The sequence below is a fragment of the Mastigoproctus giganteus genome, chromosome 5 (assembly GCF_048544385.1).
Source record: "Mastigoproctus giganteus isolate SK-2022 chromosome 5, ASM4854438v1, whole genome shotgun sequence".
Taxonomy (NCBI): Eukaryota; Metazoa; Arthropoda; class Arachnida; order Uropygi; family Thelyphonidae; genus Mastigoproctus; species Mastigoproctus giganteus.
In genome coordinates, this window is record NC_143579.1 from 173,135,377 (window position 1) to 173,160,001 (window position 24,625).

General features: G+C 36.9%; 1 protein-coding gene across 3 annotated transcripts in view; it reads left to right on the top strand.

The window, feature by feature from the left end:
• The window catches only part of LOC150085851 (PRKR-interacting protein 1 homolog), a 182,924-nt gene that overhangs the window by 111,755 nt on the left and 46,544 nt on the right, over positions 1 to 24,625 (top strand). For 2 of the 3 annotated variants that reach the window (XM_090373529.1, XM_090373528.1), the window contains exon 6: positions 8,786 to 8,845. In XM_090373529.1, coding sequence (XP_090229655.1) covers positions 8,786 to 8,844 — 59 coding nt within the window. In that variant the 3' untranslated portion in view covers position 8,845. The remainder of the gene's footprint in view (positions 1 to 8,785; positions 8,846 to 24,625) is intronic. The other variant, XM_090373530.1, reaches the window with a different exon arrangement.

Below are 24,625 nucleotides of genomic sequence, written 5' to 3' on the forward strand. Positions count from 1 at the left end.
ATTCAAATGCAGGCCAGATGTCTACACAGCATAGCAGATCCACAATATCATGTACCAGTAGCATTATTAGTATGACTAGTCACTACATATTTTGAAAGAATGGCACGTGACAACTTACATTATGTGAACAATTTTTTAACAATGATTTCGTCAGGTTTTTTTTTTTTTTTATAAAATTTGCATATATCTGAATTTGAATACAAAAAATACAGGTATCTAAAAATTCATTGTGCACATGGAAGGTCTAGTGCATTTGTATTTTTTTTTTATTAGAGATGCCAAGGATAGTTAATATATTTTCTAATATTAATCCAAAAGGAGTTACTGGAAAAATTAGTGCATATACAAGGTGTCCCATAACGAATTGCACCTTTGTTTTCTTTATAACTTGAAAATTAATGGTGAGGGAGTGCATGGCTAGTCCCTACTATTAGACCAGTTCTTGGAAATTTAGTAGCAATGGATCGCTTCACAGGACCAGAGTGCACATTTTGTGTACATACATTTTACCAAAACAATAATTCGATCATTACTGTTAGACATAGATTTCGTGATCACTATTACATGACATTAGTGAAAGGCCAAGTATAAATCTGATCAAATCATGAGTCAAGAGATTCGAAGAAACTGGTTCAACAATAAATCAACAACCGCCGGGCCGTCCAAGAACTTCAAGAAGTGATGAGAATGCAGAGCACTTAAACATTTCAATATGCCAGAATCTGCACCAGTCAGTTCAGAAACGTGCTGCAGAATTAAACTTGCCCAGAACATCTGTACACTGAATATTGAAGAAAGATTTGACTTTGCACCCTTGCAAAATACAATTGGTTCAAGGTTTGAAAGAGTCAGACTTCATTGCAAGGCTAAATTATGCCAACGAAATGTTCGAAAGATTTACTGAATTTGGCAACGTTTTGTTCTCTGATGAGGCTCATTTTCATGTGAATGGACATGTAAACAAACAAAATTATCATTATTGGAGTGAGAATAATCCAAGACTGAAACACCAGAGAGCACTGTCTTGTCCTAAAGTTACTGTTTGGGCTGCAGTGTCAGCTTCTGGAATAATCGGCCCGTACTTCTTTGAAGACCCAAGCAGCCTGGACGAGTTAACATCCAGAATTAACTTTCTATTATGTTAGAATTAACCCTTGCTGTAAGGGTTAATTCTGAATATTATGTTAGAATGCTGAGAGATTTTCTGACTCCACAACTGCAGGAATTTCCAGGATACAATACCAGGACATGGTTCCACCAAGATGGAGTGCCTTGTCACACATCAAATGTAACATTACCAGTGGTTTGCGAACTGTTCCCAGAAAAACTCATTTCACGTAGTAATCATCATCATCAGCCAATTTCAATCCACTACAGGATGAAGGCCTCTCCAGCAACTTTCCAGTTCCTTCTGTTTTGAGCACTGGCCATCCATTTACTACCCAAAAACTCATGAATTTCATCTATCCATCTCCGCCTTTGTCTTCCAGGTTTTCTATTAGCTCCTCTTGGATACCATTCTGTTATTTTCTTAGTCCATCTGTCATCATGTCTTCGAGCTATGTGTCCTGCCCAAGACCATTTTAGTTCTTTAGTTTTGATAAGAATGTCCTTTACTTGAATTTGCTGCCTAATCCATGTGTTTCTCTTCTTATCTAACAGTCTGATTCCCAGTATAATTCGTTCCATTCTTCGCTGTGTACTTCTCAGCTTCTCTTCCATTCTTTTGGTGAGTGCCCAAGTTTCACTTCCATAAGTCATGGTGGGGAGTATACATTGATTCATTATTTTACGTTTCAGACAAACTGGGATATTGCTCTTCAGTATGTGACTATATTTCCTGAATGCTATCCATCCAAAATTTATTCTTCTCTTGCCTTTCAGCCATTTATCATTATTACAGCTAATAACTTGTCCCAGATAAGTATATGACTCCACCTTTTCAATTACTGCTCCTTCAATCATTATTTCCCTTTCCGTGGCATACTTGTTCATCATTACTTTTGTTTTAGCCATATTCATCTTTAATCCAGAATCCTTACTAACTGTGCATAACTGATTAAGATTTTCCTCTAATTCTTTGGGATCGTGGCTTATGACCACAATGTCATCTGCAAATCGTAAATGGTTTAGGTACTCTCCGTTCACATTGACTCCTTTCTGCGACCAGTCTAATCTTCTGAAAGCTTCCTCAAGGGCAGCAGTAAACAGCTTCGGAGATATTGTGTCTCCTTGTCGAACTCCTTTCTCGATTTTAAATTTGCTACTGTCTTTGTCTAGTCTAATAAAGGATGTAGCACTCATATATTTTCTTCAAAATCATAATATATGGGGTATCTATGCCTTGTCTTTCCAGTGCCCGAAACATTGCCTTATGCTGTATGGAGTCAAATGCCTTTTCATAATCCACAAATGCCAGGCATAATGGTGCCTGGCATTTGTGGATTATATTCATTTATATTCATTTCCTTTCTCCATTAGCTGTGATATTACGTGAAGGTGATCCATAGTTGAGAATCCTGTCCTAAAGCCAGCTTGCTCTTTCGGTTGATTCTCATCAAGTATTCTTTCTAATCTGTTAGTAATGATCCTTGTGAACAACTTGTAGATGTGTGATAACAAGCTAATTGGTCTATAATTTCTGATTTATCTCCTTTCTTATGCAGCAAAACTATGATTGCATTATTCCACTGCTCAGGCGTCAAACTTTTTCTAATGCACTTTGTGAAGATCCTTGCCAGTTTTTGTGTTATGTCTCTTCCTCCCAATTTTAACAACTCTACAGTAACTTCATCTTCCCCCGGGGCTTTCCGATTCTTCATTTTCTTCAATGCATGTTCTAACTCATCAGGAAGAATATCGGATATGTCGTATGTGTTGCTACTTTGCAATCCATCTTCCCCACTGCTGGTATCATTCCCTCGCTCCTTGTATAATTCTCTATAGGAGTCTTCTGCTATTTGAATTATGCCTTCTTTGCTGTTTATAAGTACACCATCGCTATTCTTCAGTTTCAGTATCATTTGTCTTTCTGTATTACTGCTCATGGCTGCTGATAATAATCCTTCATTTTCCCTTAACGCTTGTTCTACTTTTCTTGTGTTAAATCTTCTTACGTCCTCTCTGAGTCTCTTTCTAATGGCTTTGCATAACTCAGTATACTCAATTTTCTCCCATTATTTTCTCATGTAGTAAAGGTGACATCAACTGGCCTCCAAAAAGTCCTGATTTATTCCTACTTGATTTTTGTTTGTGGGGATATCTGAAGAGCCGTGTTTACTCCAATAATCCAACAACAAGGGAGCAATTAAAAGTAAATATCTGCCACAAAATCGCAAGCATTATGCTGGTAATGTGTCACCACATCTTCGAAAATTTGAGGGTTAGTTTTGAAGAGTGTCGTCATTGGGAGAGACATCATCTCAATGATCTGATTTTTAGGGTCCGGAGTCTAACGAAGGACCCTTGTAATGTCACTCGGTTGTCTGTCCGTCTGTCACAGCATTGTACATCTGGAACCACTCAATCTATTGACTTGAAATTTTGTGTGGGCATGTATATCGTGTGGGCCAACGTAACGCCATATTGATCATTGTTGACAAAAATTTGTCTGAGATATGGGGGAGATAAAAAATGTTATCGACAACCTATAGCTTATACACTGTTGGAAAGAGTTCAGCGAGTACGTTTAAAATATAATTTTAAAATTAAAAATGGCAGCGCCAGAGAGCAAAATGTAATTTTTGTGTTCCCTCCATTTCCTTCGCTAATGGAGCTAAAAATTTAAAAATCACATTAGCTATGTATTATTCGATGCTTTTCAAGGGAAAACTATTCCAATTGAAATCTATCATTTACTTTTTGTGTTAAAATTACTTTTTTTGGTGACAAAAAGGTTGCTAAATAGTTAGTTAATAATTCTATAAAGGTCATTTATAAAATTTGCGACAAGAAGTATTTTTTAACAATTTTCAAAGCTGGAGTTGTCCCAGCAAGGAGATACTCAGAGAGTCAGTGTTGAGACGCCAGTGGTGGAGAGGCACCTTCATGGAGTCTTGCACGGCCCTCACCTGCCAGTTGCTTCTTCCCCAAGGCTTTAATCGCTTCTCCAGAAAGAAGTCAGAGTCACTTGTCCCACCCTTGTCATTCACAACAACTCAAATAGACAACATTTTCGTTAGTTCCTCAGTTTTAGGCCAAGCCCGAGTACCAGAAACTTTTTTCAATTACCATTAAGCTCTCTATTTGAGATACTACACTAACGACCATTTGTGACTAGGAAACCCTTCATCCCGAGTGCCTGGAACTCAGTAGTTGACTGATTTATTAGAAAATAATTTTCCATTAAGTGTAGAATATCGTTCATAAATTGTTTTTTAAAATGCATATTTTTTTTTCATTATGATTTTTTCAAAAGTGCACTTGATTATGGGACACCCTGTATATAGACCAAAGAAACAGAGGAATAAGGATTTTTTTTTTTTCTTTTTTTTTTTTTTTTTTGTATAAGTTACAATGCAGTCCAAGCCTCATCTGAGTGCAAATAAACCTGGGAAATGCATATAAGAAAATCATTTCAATGAGGATGCCAGACACCATAAGTGACTCTGTTTGGACTAAAGTTTTGGTGCAGTTTACTTACTGTAGCATAAATGGCAGCATTCATATGGAATTTTATAGGCATATTTGTTATTAAAATGGACCTGGATAATGTTTGGATTATTTGTTCTAGGGTGTTACTAATCTGTACCAGCCTGTTGGTTTGGGCTTGAATTACATTTTCATGTATCATATCTTTCTGCGCATATGTGTACTATCCTACTGGTGCACTATGGCCATAGATGCCAATGCACCTAAAAAATTCCAAAACAAACAAACAAGCGTACTATCCTACCATTAATATCTGAACATTGCTCTGTCGATAGTTGGTCATGTCCTACACAAGCACCATGTGTCAAACAACTATAAATATGCTTGTAGGCCTTTGAGGAGACAGTAGTATGATAGTGATTACAAGATGCTGCAATTAATGGAGTTAGACTTCTAGTGTGGAATGATAATAGGCCAATTAGCACCAGTTATCAACCTAAGGATCTTTGGTGCTGCTGCAATTGGTCTGTAGCGACATTTCGATAGCACTGAAGATCCTTAGGTTGATAATTGGTAATGTGATCTGCAAGTTGAAGCAGAACAGTTCTGGAACTGTCACGGAATGACCCAAAAAAACCTCCAGTGCTGATAGAATGTGACAGAAGCTCTGAAAAGAATCATCTTCCTCAAACTCAGGTCAAAGTTGCTGCAGCACTCACACACACACACAGGCCCTCAGTGGGACAATTAGGATATGTCAGCACCAGTACAGTGTACAGTACACTGCATGATATGAGTTTCTATGGTCGTGCAGTTGTCCATGAGCCACTAACATCCCAACTAATGCTAGATGCTGTCTGAAAAACAGCAGGCCTTAGCTTAGGCTAAGACCTGCTCTTCTTGGACCACAGACCAATGGATGTGCTTTCGCGTGAAAAGCATCATACTGCTTGCACTGTGATGAACTGGGTTTAGGACATGAGGGTCAAAGGTTGGACTGGCCAACAAAAAGCCTTAGCCTACATTGATCCTATAGTAAACCTCTGGGATCAATTGGATTGTCAGATGCATGTGATGAGAAACTGCCAAAAAGAACAAATCTGAACTAGTTGCTGCTTTGAAGGCTAAAATATCAAACATTTACAAAAAAATTGGTGGAAAGCTTTGCACAGAGACCAGATGCTACCTGTAAATAAGGTTATTTGTAGATATGCAGGTGTCTGGATATTAATGGTAGGGCTGTGTGTGTGTGTGTTTAAATATATATACAGGTGCTCCTCTACTTACAACTTGTAGATACATAGAAAGTTTCCTAAAATTAATAAAAAATACTGTATATTATAATATATCAACAATTTTGAACTGTGTGAGGTGCCAAAATCAGCTGCTGTATATAGTGGACCCCCGCTTTATGATATTAATCCATTTCAGAGACACAATTGTATCGTGAAAATATCGTAACGTAACCCAATAACACATTGTTTTTTGGTAATTTGTTCCAAGACCTCAGAAGTTGAAATTTTTCCTATAACGAGTGTGGAAATAATGAGATCATGGCTGTAATGAGCAAAAAGCCATAATGATTTTAATTTACACATACGTACAAATTTTGGTAATTATGCAGAAACATTCTGTATTGCTCGGGTAGTCGAAAAAACCCAATTATTGGAAAAGACAAAAATAAAAGGGGCGACTTAGCTTTTATGACCACCCACATCAGATTAGGGGCTGGTTTATAATCTGACCTTATTCTTTTGGGGATGGGGGCTATACAATAGTGCATTAGCATTCTGCTTGTAATTTATATGGTTGCATTACCCTATTTACAGATTGTCTTGTATTCACTGAATCAAATTTATTTTGGGACTTCTAAGAATTTTGGAAATGATAATTGTTTGTATGTAGATCACTTTACCGTCATTTTAAAGTAAAATCAGTTAGAAACAAAGTCTCTCGATTCTTGAAAAAGTCAAAATTATTCGAGTTAGAATGTGGTGCAAAAAATATTGGTGTGTAAAAAGTTTTCCATGTCCTGTTCAATACTGTTGACACTGTGGTAGAATAAACATTCTTGCATATTGGCACAGGACAAAAAACAAAAAAAAAAAAAAACGGAAGGATTGCTTCAATGGTTCCCTACACAAAGAAGTGCTGGATTTCTTCAAGATTGGACAGTCCAATCTTGAAGGCTCAAGCGGAAAAAACTTGCTTAACAATTTGGATGTATCGATTTTGTATGTAACAGTAGTTGGCTGGATTGATTTAAAAACTGACATAACATTGTTAATGCAAAAATTAGTGGAGAATTTGCCATTAGTGGATCTGCAGATCCACTAATGGCAAATTGAATGGATTGACCATGTTTGGGAAGAAATCAGGAAAGGTTTCGATAACAAAGACATCTACAACACCGACAAAACAGGACTTTTTTATAATTTCATACCTGACAATACATTTAAATTCAAAGGGGGAACATATGATGGCAGAAAAAAAAAAAAAAAAAGACTCGCATGGTGGTGCTTGTATGTGCAAATAATAGTGTTTATTATTATTTTGTATGGTTTTAAAATTACAAATAATATGTAGGTATATACTTATACATTATTTTTTCTCTCACTAATATTTCTTTTGTTTTTTGAATCATCTTTTTATCAAGTTTGAGAATTAAAAAAAATAGTAAGTAGATTTAACTTATCACTGTTATTGTGAGTAATGGTTATAATGAGGAAATTTTGTTAGTCCCTTAATACTTGTTATAACCAAGTTCAACTGTATAAATGAGCTATTTATCTCTCTAAAAAGTCATTTTTATAAGGAAATTGTTTAGTTTTATATAAAATTATGTAAAATAAGCACAACACAAAAATCACTTTTAACTAAAGAATGCAAAAACAAAACACGTGGCCAACATGTTTATAAACACTGTTACTGGATGAAAGGAAGGACTACATGGTTTGTTCGGAGATGATTGTAAGTAGGTGCCTGAAATAAGTGTGCACCGGTTAACATGTTCACTAGAGTCAGCTGCTTTATGGAATCAAATTTCAAAAAAAAAAAAAAAATCCAAACATTAAAATACGCTACAGTTTCACTGTTTATTGTCCCGGAAACTCTGGTTTTTCATCCAGCAAATAGAATAGACCACAACACACACACACACAATTTACCAGTATAAATGGAGCAGTATGACCTTGCCTGCTGATGCTCCTTTAAAAAATTCTCCTCCACGACAGTTTATTGTTGTGTTTGGTTATAAGACTATAAGAATGAATTTTGAATGCCTTCATATTTTTCTAAAGCACATTTCTGGGGATCACTACCATAAAACATAAAACAAAAACAATTTGCATTTTCCAGTTTATTCAGTTTTTCTGTTATAAACAGGCAGTAAGCTTAATCTTATTGCATCTGTATATTATTACCAATAGTTGGAATTCTGTGGGTTTTTAAATGTGTTTAACCCTTCCATGAAATCTTCAATCATATAAAAAACAAATTTTCAGAATCTTCTCTTCATTCCTATTTTTTAAGCTTCATAAACTTGTACTCTGTATCTCACTTGCTGTTAGGTGCAAATTGTGTGTCTAATTGATGGCTTAACTTTTTTACTGTTTTAAATTTTGCAACCCCAAAAAAAAACCTCTTGTTTATTTTTGTTCTTGTATATTGTCTTGTTTATATGCTATACAGTACTGTGCTCTACATTCTTATTCATTATATTTTTTCAGCCTAATTTAACTTTGTTATAAATCACAAAATGTTGTAAACATACTGTACATACAGCCTGAAGTTTGTTGGGGGGGGGAGGTTATAATCTCTGTGTGTTGTACCGTATAAACATGTATTTAGTGTCTATGAGGTCGATATTGGACTTATGTACAAAACACGCTTACGTACATGAAAAAAAACCAATTAAGTATGTACATCGAGGAGTGCTTGTATTTTGTTTTAAGTATATGTACAGTGAATTGAGACTAACCGGTTCGTGCTTAAATATTTTTTTTTATTTTGGAAATAAAAGACAGTATTCATTAATTCATCACTGTCTAATCATATACACCTGTTGGATTCTGTGACATTCTAACATATCTTTATGAAATATAATAGAAACTTTTTGCATAAATGACTTTTTAGTTTCATTTATATCAGTTATCTTTTATTTGGACAGTCCATTTTTACTGGTGTTTCTTCATAGATCAGAAGATAGAAAGTGATTTGCATTCAGACAGTGAATCAAGTAATGAAAAAGACTGAAGTAAGTAATAAATTACATTTAGAAATTTTATGTACACACACACATACTGCCCTTCTAAAATTATCTGGACATTTGTTGATATATGAACTCATGATTTTTCAACAGCATGTACATGTAAACAATTAATTTGTCATATAAGATGCAAAAAATTGTAGAGGCAAACTATGTCCAAACTAAGTGTTTGGACATAGTTTTATTAATTAAATGAGTCTGCATGTTATAGTAATAGTCATGAATTCTGTCCTTCCATCTACACCGAAAGGACAGAATTCATGGGATAACTGGTTCCAGGGGCAACTGTCATCTCTCTCTCTCTCTAGTGGACAAACCCACCTCTTGGCAGGCGTATAGGTACAGTGCACCACTGCATTCACATAGACGGTGATTCGATGACAGTGTGGATAAATGTTGTGATTTAACAGACTTTGAAAGAGGGATGATAGTGTATTCCCGAAGCATGGGTCACTCTATTGCAGAGGTGGTACAGACAGCTTCCTTTTGACAGTGTCAAGAGAATGTATCGGGAATATGCCATTTCCGGAATAACATCTTATCGTGGACAGCACTGTGGACAAAGAAAAGTGGTGGATGAACGTGGCCATCGAAGTCTGTCTCGCATTCTTTCAGCCAACTGGAGAGCAACAGTGGCACAAATTGCCACCGACTTCAATGAGAGAGATGCCAGAAACATCTCCACCAAGACCATCAGGCGATCATTAGCCATAATAGGTTATGGGTGCCAGCCACCCATAACTCTGCTCCTCAACTGGGCAAAAGAACATCGGCACTGGACCTTGGATGATTGGAGACTGGTCTCCTGGTCCAGTGAGTCCTGTTCCCAGTTATTTCAAGCGGATGGGAGGGTGCGTATCTTGCGAAAACCGCGCAAAGCTATGCACCCATCATGTCAACAAGGAACTGTTGAGGCAGGTGGATTGTTGGTAATGGTTTGGACTTGCTCAACTGGCACACGTTGGGACCTTTGGTATATTTAGATGCATCTCTGAACAGTCCAGCTTATGTGCCCATCCTTGCAGACCATCTGCATCCCTTCATGGTCATCATACACCCACAGGGCAATGGACTCTTCCAGCAAGACAATGTGCCTCCCCACGGAGCTGTGGTGACTAGAACATGGTTCGAAGAGCATTCTGCAGATTTTACCACCATGGAATAGCCTCCCCATTCATCGGACATGAACCCTGTGGAGCATCTTTGGGATGCTGTGGAAAGGTCTGTTCGAGCTTGGATCCACCACCCAGGAATGCAACAGAATTATGGAGAGCAGTACAGCAAGCATGGATGGAAATACCTCTGGAACTCTTTCTTGAACTAGTGACTGCCCTTATCCAAGCAAAAAGGTGGGCCTACCGTTACTAGGTAGGTAGGTATCCCATGTTGTCTGTCCACTCAGTGTACAGAATTAACAGTTGACTTCTTGCCTAAGTTCAGTTCACTGCCCATGAAATTGAGAGATATAAGAATGTACTTGGTTAAAAAAAGTAATGATCATATCATTGATAGGTGTTACCACTGAGCAGGCTAAAGCCCCCAAGAACATTATTTTTTTTTTATACAATTGTGCTGTCACATATTCAGTTATAAAAGCTACCAGTGTGGAACATATCCTCCCCCCAAAGAGGAAATACTCTTGTCCAAAATTTGGGTAAAAATCCACTGAGATTCATAGTGTGCCTGTGAATCTGAACAGGTTAGGCAATGGAATTTACACAAATAGTTTCTATGATTAGGTCTAGAAAGATATTTTGTCCCATATTGCCTGATTCTTGGAGATCCAAGTGACTGTCACCTAATGGAGTTTGGTGTTCTGAAGTGATGACATTGATTCACCAGTTTTGCATGTGGATGCTTAGTAGGAAGTTGTTAAGCGCTTCTACTTTCTATAATAATCTTGTATTCATAACTGTTCTCTAGTGCTAGTGGAATTTTTCAGTAATACCTGGGCGTGTTCAACTGGCACATGTTGGGACCAACTGGTAGAAAGCTTCAACCAGCAAACATTATGATTATGCTATAGTCAGTTTGGATTATCTGGCTCTCAGCTAACACCACAAGCATGTAGTGATTACTGTTTCTTTGATTTCTTCATAATCCTGGGATTTATGTTGACATTATGGAGAGTATGCCTTGCTACATTCAGACTCAAGATGAATTTGTGTTACTAAATAAAGGATAGCCAGGTAAAAAAATTAAAAAAAAAAAAAAAAAAACAGAGGTAAGCGGTTAATAATAAAATTTATGGTGTCTGTATACTTTTGGCAAGATTGTGTATGTGTCACAATAAAGTTCCTTTTGTTTTTTCTCCTGAAGACTTATTTAAAATTAAATGTGTACATTAGACGATCTTTGAAATGAAAATATCTCTGTACATAAATAATGCACTCTACCAGCCAATATTACTGGAAACTTCTGACAGCTGATTTGTAGTTTGATGATTTGTGCTATTTTGCATCACACAAATATATCCACATTGTGATCATTTTGGGACACAGCTTTATTGATAATAACCAATGAAACAGAAATACAACTGTTCAGCATTGTTTACTAATGCAGAGCAGAAAAGTTTATGTAAAAAAAGTTGAAATGTGCAGAAAGAAAACATTAAAATCAAGCAGTATGAAATACTTTAATTTGGTTGCCTACAATTTCTTCAAGAAATTGTAGCATAACATTGCTGAAAATCCATGCAAACCATTAAAAACAAATCAAGAAAATATTAAATTAAGAAGTAGAAAAGATTTAATGCTGAACTGTAAAATAAAGACTGTGCAGTAATGACACCAACAACCTTTATGAAGCAACAGCAGTAACTGGACACACAATGTGTCAGAGTTCAAAACAATTGAGATGTTATGTAATCTCAATCACTGCAAATGCATAAAAAACAATAAGGCAACAAAGCAATAAAAACTGAAGCTCTGATTACAGTAAATGTTTTTTTTTTTTTTTTTTCTCTCCTATGTATTAGTACAGAGCAGGCTGATTTAGTGGCATCACTGTCTGGGGAATCCCTGGGCTGTCAACTCCCTTTGGAACTACCTTACCAGGAGTAGGCTTCTACCACCAATACCAATCAGTTATGAATGTTCCATAAATGGCAGACAGTCCACATACCTTAGTCTTTTTATTACCTCAGGGAAGACCATCATCTGTACTGAAAGCTGAATGTTTTTCCTATTCTCAGTGACAGATGAATGTATATTAAATTTGAAGTGATGCCTTACTCATAACATTGGCCTACCTTTGTGAAAAGAAATTTCATAAACAAATTTATATACGTGTTTACTGCTAACTGCTAATATATAAATATGAATTGTATCTGTAATATGGGTAAGCTGCCACTTGAAACTTCATTGGAAAAGTAAGACCACTATAGGTGAATATGGTGTCCCCCTTTTTTTAAATACCATAGATGAGACTTTGTGCTGTGTTCTCATCCTAAATCACTTCAGCTTTGAACCATTAAGGACAACTTCACACCCTAAGTGAACGTAATTACCCTGTGGTGTTACACACTTAATTAAAATAATGAATAATTAGGTTACTCAGCATTTTGCCTGTTCATTATGTATTATTATTAGTAGAGACAGAAGGATGCAGTGTCCCTGGGAGTTGACAGCCCAGAATCCCTGGGCTGTCAACTCCCTTTGGAACTACCTTACCAGGAGTAGGCTTCTACCACCAATACCAATCAGTTATGAATGTTCCATAAATGGCAGACAGTCCACATACCTTAGTCTTTTTATTACCTCAGGGAAGACCATCATCTGTACTGAAAGCTGAATGTTTTTCCTATTCTCAGTGACAGATGAATGTATATTAAATTTGAAGTGATGCCTTACTCATAACATTGGCCTACCTTTGTGAAAAGAAATTTCATAAACAAATTTATATACGTGTTTACTGCTAACTGCTAATATATAAATATGAATTGTATCTGTAATATGGGTAAGCTGCCACTTGAAACTTCATTGGAAAAGTAAGACCACTATAGGTGAATATGGTGTCCCCCTTTTTTTAAATACCATAGATGAGACTTTGTGCTGTGTTCTCATCCTAAATCACTTCAGCTTTGAACCATTAAGGACAACTTCACACCCTAAGTGAACGTAATTACCCTGTGGTGTTACACACTTAATTAAAATAATGAATAATTAGGTTACTCAGCATTTTGCCTGTTCATTATGTATTATTATTAGTAGAGACAGAAGGATGCAGTGAAGTGAGCTGTTTATTCCAGCAATCAGTTACATTCTGGATGAAAACAAATTCACACATCTTTCCTGCAACCATTCTTTTCCATTTTAAATTTGCCCTCTTGCGTGTCATATCAAAAAGAGTAGAAGTGCCATTGCCATTTAGTTTACTCAAACAATTCAAGGCCTTAAAGCACTTCAGTCAGATCTTCGAGATGGCCACAATTTACAGAACTGAAGTCTTTCTTTTAAGAGTAGTACCCTCTTCTACCCAACTAATATTATTGCTCTTCTCTGCACCTGTTCCAACAAATCTATATCCTTCCTAAAATGATTCTAAACCAGTATGCAATGCTCAAGATTACCCATTGTCTCATACAATGGGTAATCACCTCTTTGTCCCTACTGTAAATTCTGTATATCTCTGATGGAACTCAATGAGCTGTCCTGATAGCCTGTCTACACTGCTCAGAGAAATTACATCAGACTATACCATTACCTCTAGGTTCTGTTCACCCTCCACTACCTTGGGTTTGGTACCATCCAAATGTAGTACCGTATATTTATCAATATTTAACCTGAACTGCTATTTTGAGTCCATGTGGCTAATTTATCCAGGTCTTGTAGTATCATGCCCTGATTTCTGTCATAACATTAGTCCAAGAAGAACAGTGACCATTAATGACCACTCTATCTTCTGTTATCCATATCAGTAAGACATATTTATTAGTGTCTCTGAAATACTGGACAATTTCATTCTGTTGCTAAAGTGACAGATTTTGTATAGAGATACTCTATATGTGGAATTTTTAATAGGAAACCAGACCATATGTTTGGTAAAGTATTTAATAAGTATTCCAGGAAAGGGTTTCTCTGGAAAGCTTGGGATACAAAAGTTGCCAAATTTTGGTTCTCTACATAGCAGTTTACATTGGGATTAAGCAGAAAATTAGTAGATTTCAGTGTTTCACTTTAATTTGCAGAGTTATTTAGTAATTAACTGCAAATTCATTTTCAGCATTCAATATTGTTCAGGCATTCATTCCCTCCCACTTGGCAGACCCCAAAATCTTTTATTTCTACAAAGATTTTTTTTTAATTCTAATTTTAAAATTCTAATTTATTATTTATTAAATGTAACTTTGTAATAAACAGCTCATATTTAATAACTTTTTTTTTTTTTACCCCTCTCATTTTTAACAAGACAACTTTTATTAACTCTTCAGAAAAAGAAAAGCATTATAAATATAAAAATGTAAACAAAATGTGTTAATTTGTTCCATTTTTCAAATTTATAAATTCAGCACTATGAGCAATATGAGTCCTTATTTCTGTTTAGAATATACAAAGTGCAATCAAAGTATTTAGAAACCAAACTAACATTCAGGAAATGAAGTTTACTGGTTATTCAGATGGATCTCATTTGAATTACTCTCCTTGACACTGTACATGCCAATTCACTTTGGCAACCTCTGGAAGCATTCCTGATTAGCTATCCCTGGTGTAGATGGTAGACTGCAGAAATGGAGTGTGTTGCAAGAATTTCTTGAATGGAAAGTATTGGGTGTGTAGGGATGTCTTCATGAAACATAAGTTTTTTTTTTTTCCCCTCTGAATAGCATCAAGCAATTGTAGCACCACATAGCATTAGCAGAGGCATACGATGCAAGAAAGCAAGCTTATACAGCATCAGCCAAAAAAAAAAAAACCCTCCTATCCATTCACTCCAAAATGCCTGTCCAGCTTAGCCTTAAGTTTATTCAAGCTATCAACTTCCACAACAAAAGATGGAAGTCTGTTTCAGCAATCAACCACCCCTGCTGGCTACAGGCAAATTTCCGTACATCAACAAGGGTGGTTCAATAAAGAATCGCCCTGACCTAGCTGGAGATGTGCTAGCCTGTTGATTCTTGGCACAGGTTTTAGTCCTTCTCTACATAGCCACTGTGCAGATTTACACATTTTTCCCATCGATGGATGAGGCTATAGATACAGTTTTTTAGAAGTGGTGAGATTGGTCTTTGAACCATGACTCTGTTGCAGAAACGAGTGTCTCGTCATCAGGGAAGTGGGTCCCAAAGAAGAAATGATTTGAGGGAAGGAGCCAAGAAGTCAGATGGTGCAAGATCGGGTGAGTAGGCTGGAAGGGGCAGTATTTCATATCCACAAGTGGCCGCTTGTGTTGTTGCAATTTCAGAAGTGTGAATTGGGGCATTGTCTTGAAGCATTCTTACACCTTTGGACAGCATGCCACACCTACATGTTTTGATTTTCTCCCATAATTATGTGAGTAAGTTGGCATAATAGGCACCTGTAACTGTTCTACCTTTCAGCAGGTAATCAGTTATTATTACACTTTTCTCATCCCAAAACACTGTCAGCAAGACCTTTCCTGCTGACGCTTGGACCCTTGCCTTCTTGGGGGGTGGGGGAACCACGATGTCGCCATTCCATGGACTGCTTTTTACTTTCTGGGTCGAAATGGTGTATCCAACTTTCATCCTGAGTGATTAGATGAGAGAAAAAAAATCTTCCTCATTTTTTTGAAACAGGGTTAAATTCTTGTGATTTCTGTTGTCGATCAGCCTTCTGGAAACCAGTCAATAATCGGGGAATCCATCTTGCGCTCAATTTTCGTAAATGGAGCTGGTCATGAAGGACTGTTTTAACAGAGCCCACACTAATCTTCACCTCCTGGGACAATTCACGTACAGATATCCGGCAATCCCATGATTAACAACTCCACTTTTCTGATCATTGTTGTCATCAATGGCTGAATGGGGACAGCCTGGAATGGGCTCAGATTCTACCAATGTCCGACCACACCTAAACTGTTAGTTAGTTAGTTAGTTATTTGGTTTTTAGGAGCATTAGCAACTAAGGCCATATTGCTCCGGGATATGCGGTGGTCATTCCCTGACCTTTCCGCATCCTCCGTATTTGGTGGTGACGGGCTCGAACCCCGGTCTAATCAAGAAGCGTGTGCTACGCACTGGTGCTCCTGCCCACCTGGCTATGGAGGCGGCCGACCTAAACTGTCTATGCCAGTGCTTCACAATGCCATAGGATGGGGTTTCATCCTTATATACAGCAGTCATCTCCTCGGGGATTTATTTAGGTAATTTCCACTTCAAGAACAGATACCAGATTACAGCTCTGGCTTGAACTTTGTCCATGATGCTACTTTGTCACACGTTCAGCTCTGTAAGAGAAAAACAAATTAAGACACAGGGCTGAAATTTTACACCTTTAGTACAGAAATATGTATGATGCTACCCACAAAATATCATTACTTCAACTACTTCCACACTCTGCAATATATGGAAGTAGGTGAGAGCGATTCTTTATTGAACCACCCTCACATTCTACAACTGTCTTTCCTCAATTTGAATCTATGCCCCCCTGAGTTTCTTAATCTGAGCAATCCCATCAGCATTGCTTGCTCAACCCATTCAACACTTTATACACCTCAATCGGATCATGTATCTAGTCTCCAGGTGCTGCAATTTGCAGAACCTTAGCCTTTCTTGGTAGTAGCACCCGTTTGTTCCCCTCACCAATCTTGTTGCCCTTCTTTGTACTTGCTCTAGCAACTCTACATCCTTCCTAAAATGAGGCCTCCAGACCTTTTACACAGTACTCAAGCTGTGGCCTAACCATTGCCTTGTACAATGAGATAATCACCTCCTTGTCCCTGCTAGCAAAATTACTATATATCATTGACAAGACTCCATGGCCTACTCTGGCAGCCCAGCTGCACTGTCAGCAAACTTCATATCAGACTGCAAAATTACCCCCAGGTCTTTTTCACTCTACACTTCCCTGAGTTGGTATGTTTCTCTTGGGTTACTGCTACCCACATCCAGCACTTTGAATTTGTCAATGTTAAACTTTAGTTGCCACTTCTCAGCCCATTTGCCCAATTTATCTAGATCCATTAGCATGCTGTCTTTACTGTTGTTAACAACCCTGCCAACCTTTTTATCATCTGCAAACTTGGACATTAAGCCTGATATACCTTCATCAGTATCATTGATGAATACACACAAAACAACAATGGACCCAGCACCGAACCCTGGGGAACTCCACTAATAACATTAGTCCACAAAGAGCAGTGGCAGTGTCCATTAATTACCACTCTCTGTCATCTCCCACCCAACTATCCCTTTATCCATTGTAGCAACTTGCCCTTAATGCCATGCTGCTCCAGTTTGTACAGCAGTCTTCCATGTGCAACAGTATCAAAAGCTTTCCTGAAATCCAAGTATATGATATCAACATTATTTTTTGCATCCAGTTTCTTTGGGACCACATCATAGTATTCAATCAAATTGGTCACACAAGACCTCCCTTTAACAAACCCATGCTGTGTCTTAACTATTACTGCAGTCTTGTCTAGATGATTCTGCAATGCTTCTTTAACCAGTGCCTTTATAGTTATGTCACCTTTTGAACACCCTTTGTGAATTGGGGATATATCTGCACACCTCCAGTCAATGGGGACCTCCCCTGAATCCAAGGAAGCTCTCATAAGTATGACTAAGGGTTTTCTTACTTACTTTGCTGCCTCCTTTAATATAACTGGGTAGATCCCATCCACCCCAAGGTGCCTTTCTTATGTTTAACTTCAACAATTTCTCCTCCACTTTGCTCTCAGTTATTACAAAATCACTTATCTCCCTGTTAGAGTTTGGTGAACTTCTGGCATTTCTCCCTTGAATAACTCCTCATGTGTGAATGTAGATGCAAAATACTCATTCAGTTTATCAGCTACCTGAGAATGATCATCAATAGTCAAACCATGTATGTTAAGTTGACCAATCTGATTCATCCTTTTCCTTCTAGAGTTTACATAAGTAAAGAACTCTTTGCTGTTTTTATTTGCATCCTTTGCCAAAGATTTCTCGTAATCTGTCTGCCTAACCTTCTTTGTGACTTGATTACCTACTAGCTTATATCTTCCAGTCTTTGAACATATTGGATAAATTCATAACAAATAATACCCTGTGAGTCAAAAAAATACGACCATGATTTTCACTTTAATCCAGACTGCCTTGCTATTTTTGGGCCTCCTTTTTCTTGGGCCTAGGAAAAGGCTGTCTTCCATTGAGAGGACTGGACATTTATTTCTAGTTCATAGCCATACCTCCAAGAATTGCCATAATGCTGGAAGAAACAAAGTGTGTGTCTGCAGCAGTACATTGACAAAGATCTTGACATCATTATTAGTTAGTAGTAGTGATGGTATATGTGAGAAAGCAAGCTTATAAAGCATCAACCAACAAAAAAAAAAAAAAAACTTCCCGCATCCCCTCCAATAATTTTTCTTGTTCTTTTGAGCAAGAGGAAGAATGCCATCAATATTTAGCTTGCTCAGTCCATTCAAAGCTTGAAACACCTCAATCAGTTATCTCAGCGGTATCTAGTTTCCTGATGCTGCAATTTGCAGAACTGTAGCCTTTTTTTTAAGACCACTTTTCCATTCCCTTCACCAATCTCGTTGCCCTTCTCTGCACCTGTTTCAGCAGATCTGTATATCCTTCCTAAAATGAGACCTCCAGACCTGTATGCAGTACTCAAGATGTGGTCCAACCATTGCCCTGTACAATGGGATAACTACCTCCTTATAGAGGCAACCCCTGTATAACATGGTACTTCTACAACACAGTTTTGCTCTAACACGATTGATAAATTGTGGCAATCCTCGCATAACATGGTTTCACTCTAACACGGTTTGAGAATTACAGTAAATCTTGCAGAACACGGTATTTTTGTGCTGGGGAAACCCTGCTATTATGTTAGATGTAATTTTCAACATTTCCATTCCTTTTTGTGAATCCCCGCTGTTGACTCGCTAGTTGTTATTGCCTTTGTGATATTTTTCTAAAGCACATTTCTTGAGGTCATTATCATAAAATAAAACCAATTTGGACTTTCCGGTTTATTGGACTTTTCTCTTAGTGTAATCAATTATAAACAGGTGGTAAACTTGATCTTGCATTTGTGGTAGTAGCAATAGGTGGAATTCTGTGGGTTTTCTCATTATTATGGTGAAATGTGTTTCCCCTCCATGAAATATTCAATTATATAAAAAACAAAAATAAATTTTCAGAAACTCATTACTCCATATCTCACTTGTGCATGCCGTGTTCTTTGTTATTAATTGCTTTATCATTTTTACTGTTTTAAATTTTACAACCAAAAAAATAATAATAAATAAAAGTCAGTGAACAGAAATATCAATTAGTTAGCATGTACATATTACAGTATGTATTAATTAAGCTATGTACGTATGTGTAAATTTATTTTTATTTTGTTAACTGAAAAATATTCTAATATTCTTCCGATTTTCACGTATCATTTAACCTTGTTAATTGGTAAGATAATAAAGTTAAATTTGTGCTTTATAACTTTAAAGCTGGGGTCCACTGTATTTTTTTGGGAGATCCCTGGGTTAGGTTCTGTGCTATTGAACTTGTGTTTGAGACCATAAAAAATTGTCACTTTAAAGAGAGCAGAAGGTACATGATTTCTAGATGCTGCAGAAGAGATTGTGCATAGCAGCGATGAAGAGGAAGAAAATTAATTGAACGTACATTATCTGACATATAAGTATCACAGTTTTTAAGATAAGACGTTTGTTCAGTTATTACTATTTAAGTTACTACTGTTATAAAAATATTTAAAATTAAATATTATAAATACAATTTAAATTATAAAAAATAAATATTAAAAATTATAATACAATATAAATATTAAATGTTAAAATATTAAGTTATAACTACTATAAAAATTAAGTTTCCAATAGTTATAAAAAAAAATGGTCTATTTTTGTTAGCTTTTGGAACCTAACCCCCTTTTTATACTGGTTCTTAGTCCCATATAACACAGTTTCGCATTACACAAAATTTTTTAGGAACCGAACTACCGTGTTAAATGAGGGTTACCTGTACTTATTAACAAAGTTACTTTATATCATTGACAAAACTCCTTGAGCTGTCCTGACAGCCTGGCTGCATTGCTTAGAGAACCTCATATCTGCCTGCACAATTAACCCTGGGTCTTTTTCATTTTCCACTTCCCCCAAGTGCAGTACCACACAGTATGTTACTACTACCATATGCAGCAACTTACACTTGGCAATGTTAAACTTCAGCTGCCATTTCTCAGCCCATCTGCCTAATTTTTTTTAGATCTTGTTGTAGTAGCTTACCATGATTACTGTTATTAACCACCCTGGCAATCTTTATCATCTAAAACTTAGAGATTGTCTGATATACCTTCATCAGCATTAATAAATGCCCTTACTACAGTACTGCACCAATTTGCACAGTAGTCTTTTATGTGCAACAGTATCAAAAGCTTTCCAGAAATCCAAATATATATCAAAATTATTTTTTGCATCCATTTCCTTTGTAACTGCACCATAGTATCCAATCGTATTGATCAGACAATATCACCCCTTAACAAATCCATGTGACTGCAATATAATTGCATTCCTGTCTAGATGGCCCAGGACCATCTAGACAGGAATTGGGGAATTCACATTCTCCTGTCCATAGGGACCTCTGCTAAATTCAAAGATGCTCTCATAATTATAGCTAACAGTTTGCTTACCTTTTTTGCTGCCTTGGATTGCTGCTTTGCATTGGGTATATGGATCCCATATACCCAAGGTGCCTTTTTTATGTAAGCTTCAACTACAGTGGAACTTCTCTATTACGAACTTCTATTTAACGAATTTCTCTATATTACGAATTTTTTCGCAAAACATTGCACCTTGAAACGAAATTACATGTAAAATTAACCCCATATAATGAAGTGTTAGTCTCTCTATAACTAATTTTTAAAAAAATTAGTAAAAGCATTTTTGAAGATTTTCAAGCATTTACTGCTAAACAGCCGCTCAAATATACTGCCTCCTTCCCTCCGAAATTTCACTGCAGTGAAAAATTAAATTCACTGCGGTTAAACCTTTAGCATGCTGCTGCGGTGGCAATACATAGAATGCTACCATAGTCAGTTTTTAGTAACGCCTACTGAGTGACGTTCGCTTCTCACCTCAACTGTACCACATGACCTTCCTATCAATCATTATACGATATGCCCGTTCTCGTCTAACCGGACTCCCAGTAGATGGTTTCATGAATTTTTTTTTTTATTATTTCGTTCGTCATCAATCACATAGGCTATATGCTCTTGTATTTTATTATTTTTTTTTCTGAAAAGTAACATACAGCATACGTTAATCATAAATTTTCTTTCGTGTATATATGAATGAAAGCAGAATAAAAGAAATTCACAAAGTGAGTGATACTGTTGAATTGGCATGCGAACATCATTGAGTAGGCGGTACGGTACTAACAATTCACTATATGGCCAGCGCAGCAAAGTTTGTGGTGTATGTATCGGCAAGAGCTGCAATCCAGTAATTTTTACAATTGCAAAAACAATGTTGAAGAGAAAGTGTTTAAATATTAATGATAAAGCAAAGATTGTTATGATATTGACCAGGGTTTTAAGAAAAAAGATGTTGTGGAGAAATATGGCATATCTGCAAGCAGTTTATCTACGATTTTAAAAAAATCGAGAATCAATTTTAAATGCAATTGAAGGAGGAGCAGACAAGAAGCGAATTAAGTTGTGTATATACGGAGATGTTGATAAAGCTGTTCTAAAATGGGTGCAAATGATACGTGAAAAGAATATCCCAATATCAGGCCTAATAATTAAGCAACAAGCTCTGAAATTTGCACAGTCCCTTGGACATACAGAATTTAATGCGAGCACTGGGCGGCTAGATAAATTTAAGAAGCGCCACAGAATTGTTGAAAAGGTTTTTTGTGGAGAAAGTGTTAATGTAAGCCAAGAAGATTGCAACAGTTGGACGAACAATACCTTAAAGAAGATTTTGGAAGAATATGAGCGTAAGGATGTTTTTAATGCTGACAAAATGGGTTTATTCTTTAAGTGTTTACCAAATAGAACACTTGCTTTTAAGGATGATAAATGTTTTGGCAGAAAACAAAGCAAAGAAAGAATCATTGTGCTAGTTGGAGCAAATATGACAGGAAGTGAAAAATTAAGACTTGACCAACACTTCACATTCATCAAATTTATTTACCAAATTCCTAGCATTGGTGTTCATGCAAGTATACATGCACCTGTTTCTATTCTTAGCTACCCTAACACAGCCCATGTATTTACTTGTTCCGTAGTGACTCCCAACAGTCTCTGAAATCCCCCACACCTTGTTTTCCATGCTGCTGCTCATTCCAATAGAAGCAGTGCAAGAATCACTTTCACCTCTGCCAGTGGCTACTGTTAATCCATGTATCCCTCCAAGCTAGCAGTTTTCAGACCCACCTAACACTGCCTTGATAGCATCAGTAAATATTCTTGCACCCTTTCTATTTAAGTGTACCCCATCCCTGTAGAAGCAGTCTCTCCTGTTAATGAGCACAGACCAGGCTGAGAAAAATTCTACCCCTTGATTTAATGTTTCTTAACTAAGGGCATAACCTCCCCATCTCTCCTTTCTGTGTACATTTTACTTCATATATTCAAATGTTGCATCCCTTATATCCAAGTGATACCATCTCCGATACCACCATGTCTGCATATGATGACTTAATCAGTACTTCAAATTCACCAAATTTATTTACTGTGCTTCTAGCATTAGTGTACATGCAATTGTACATGCAGCTGTTTTTACTCTTAGTTACCCAAACACAGTCCACATATTTACTAGTTCCATAATAACCCATAGCAGAGCTTGAAATTCCATGCTACTGCATGTTCCAATAGAAGCAGTGCAAGAATCAGTTTCGTCTATTAACTGCATTCTAGTTGATATATTTTTCTGTGTACTCCCAAAGCTATCAGTTTTCCAATCTACCTAACACTGCCTTGATAGCAGCAGCCAATATTCTTGCACCCCTTCTATGTAAGTGTATCCTGTCCCTTTAAAAACAGTTAAAATACAGCTAGGCCTAATGCTGTTAACAACCACAGACCATGGTCAGAAAAAGTACTCCCCCTCCCCTAGCTGAATTGATTGACAGTGCTCCGAATATGTACTCCCTGCTCTCATTTCTGTACAAGATTGCAGCCACTTTCAAATTTAATTGTAACGCACGACTTTTACTCAACCTTGTACTTAAGTCTTCAGATCTCCTCTTACCAACAATATCTTTTGTGCCCTTAAAAGATGTTATCTACTTTTGTCCCTAATCCTATTCCACCTATCCTTTTTGTCCAATATATTTCCTGTTTCCCTGACAATAACTATCCCCAAGGGAGTATGCACTGGATCAGTGCATACTCCCTTGGGGATTGCTGCTGTGGCTGATGCACAATCAAGACATCTGGCATTTTAGAGTAGAGAAGTTGAGAGCTTGGTTTTTCTCCCATTTCCTTTGAGGGAATCCACTCTGTTCTTCAAGCTTTCATAAACACCCATCAGAACAAGTATTCGTGCCTAATTACATATTCTTGGACTGAACATGCACAGTGACATCCCCCTTGGTGAATTATTTCTCATTCCAGATAGTCTGCAAACTTTGCACAAGTAGCATATTTCATAAGGTCATGAATCATAGGAGAAATGCTCCCTTCATTTCTCCCCAAGCCACAGCACCCCTGCTACTTTGAGCTCATTGCTTTGCTGCTCTAGTCTAAGGCATGATTTTCGTTTAAATTCTTAATTTAAGAATACTGCACTAAACTGATAGCTACCTAAATCCAATGATATATACAGCTAAGCATCGCATAACGCGAGTTCGATTAACGCTATTTGAAAAATGATACCACTTTTCACTTTACACAATGCAAATTTCCAGTTAACGCGATCTTTTTTTTTTTTTTATGCAATAGTTGAAAAAGATTTGAATCACGTGTTACACTTACCGCAAGTCGTACGATCAATAAACAAACGTTTGCCTGCTGCCCGCCTTGGTGTGTTCCATCAACCATCGGAAGAAGACGTGTTTGTCTCCTGCTAATAAAGTCAATGCAGACTTTCATTTAAAAATTCAAATTTTGAAATGAGCCAGATGAAAATGTTACCACGAAGGAGATAACGGTAAAAGAATTAGATGAAATCTTTCGTATCCCATAGAATCTCAAACAAAAGGTTTGATGTTCTCTGCGATATTTATTTCGTCAGGGCCCAGAAAAGATTGTCAGCTATCGGAAATTGATTGATGAAACGAGAAAGTCAACACTATTCAAATATTTCCGCAACAGTAATTTCTTCATTGTGTATTTTATGTCAGAGGTTTCCAAAGTTTCTCGGTTCACGGCGCCTTTAATTGCTCAGTAATTTTTTCAAGGCGCACCTAGACCAAAAGAAATACCTAACAGTTTCGTTTAGTAGTTAGGTCCAAACAACTTAATAAGAAATGCTGAAACTGTGAACAAAAATTCTTTATGGACATTCCAGAAGGTCAATGACCAATTATAATTTTTCCTATTGGTTATGATATTCGATTAACAAGTTTCCGTTTTGCGCGATGTGCTCGCGGGATGAATTAATCGCGTTAAACGAGGCCCACCTGTATTA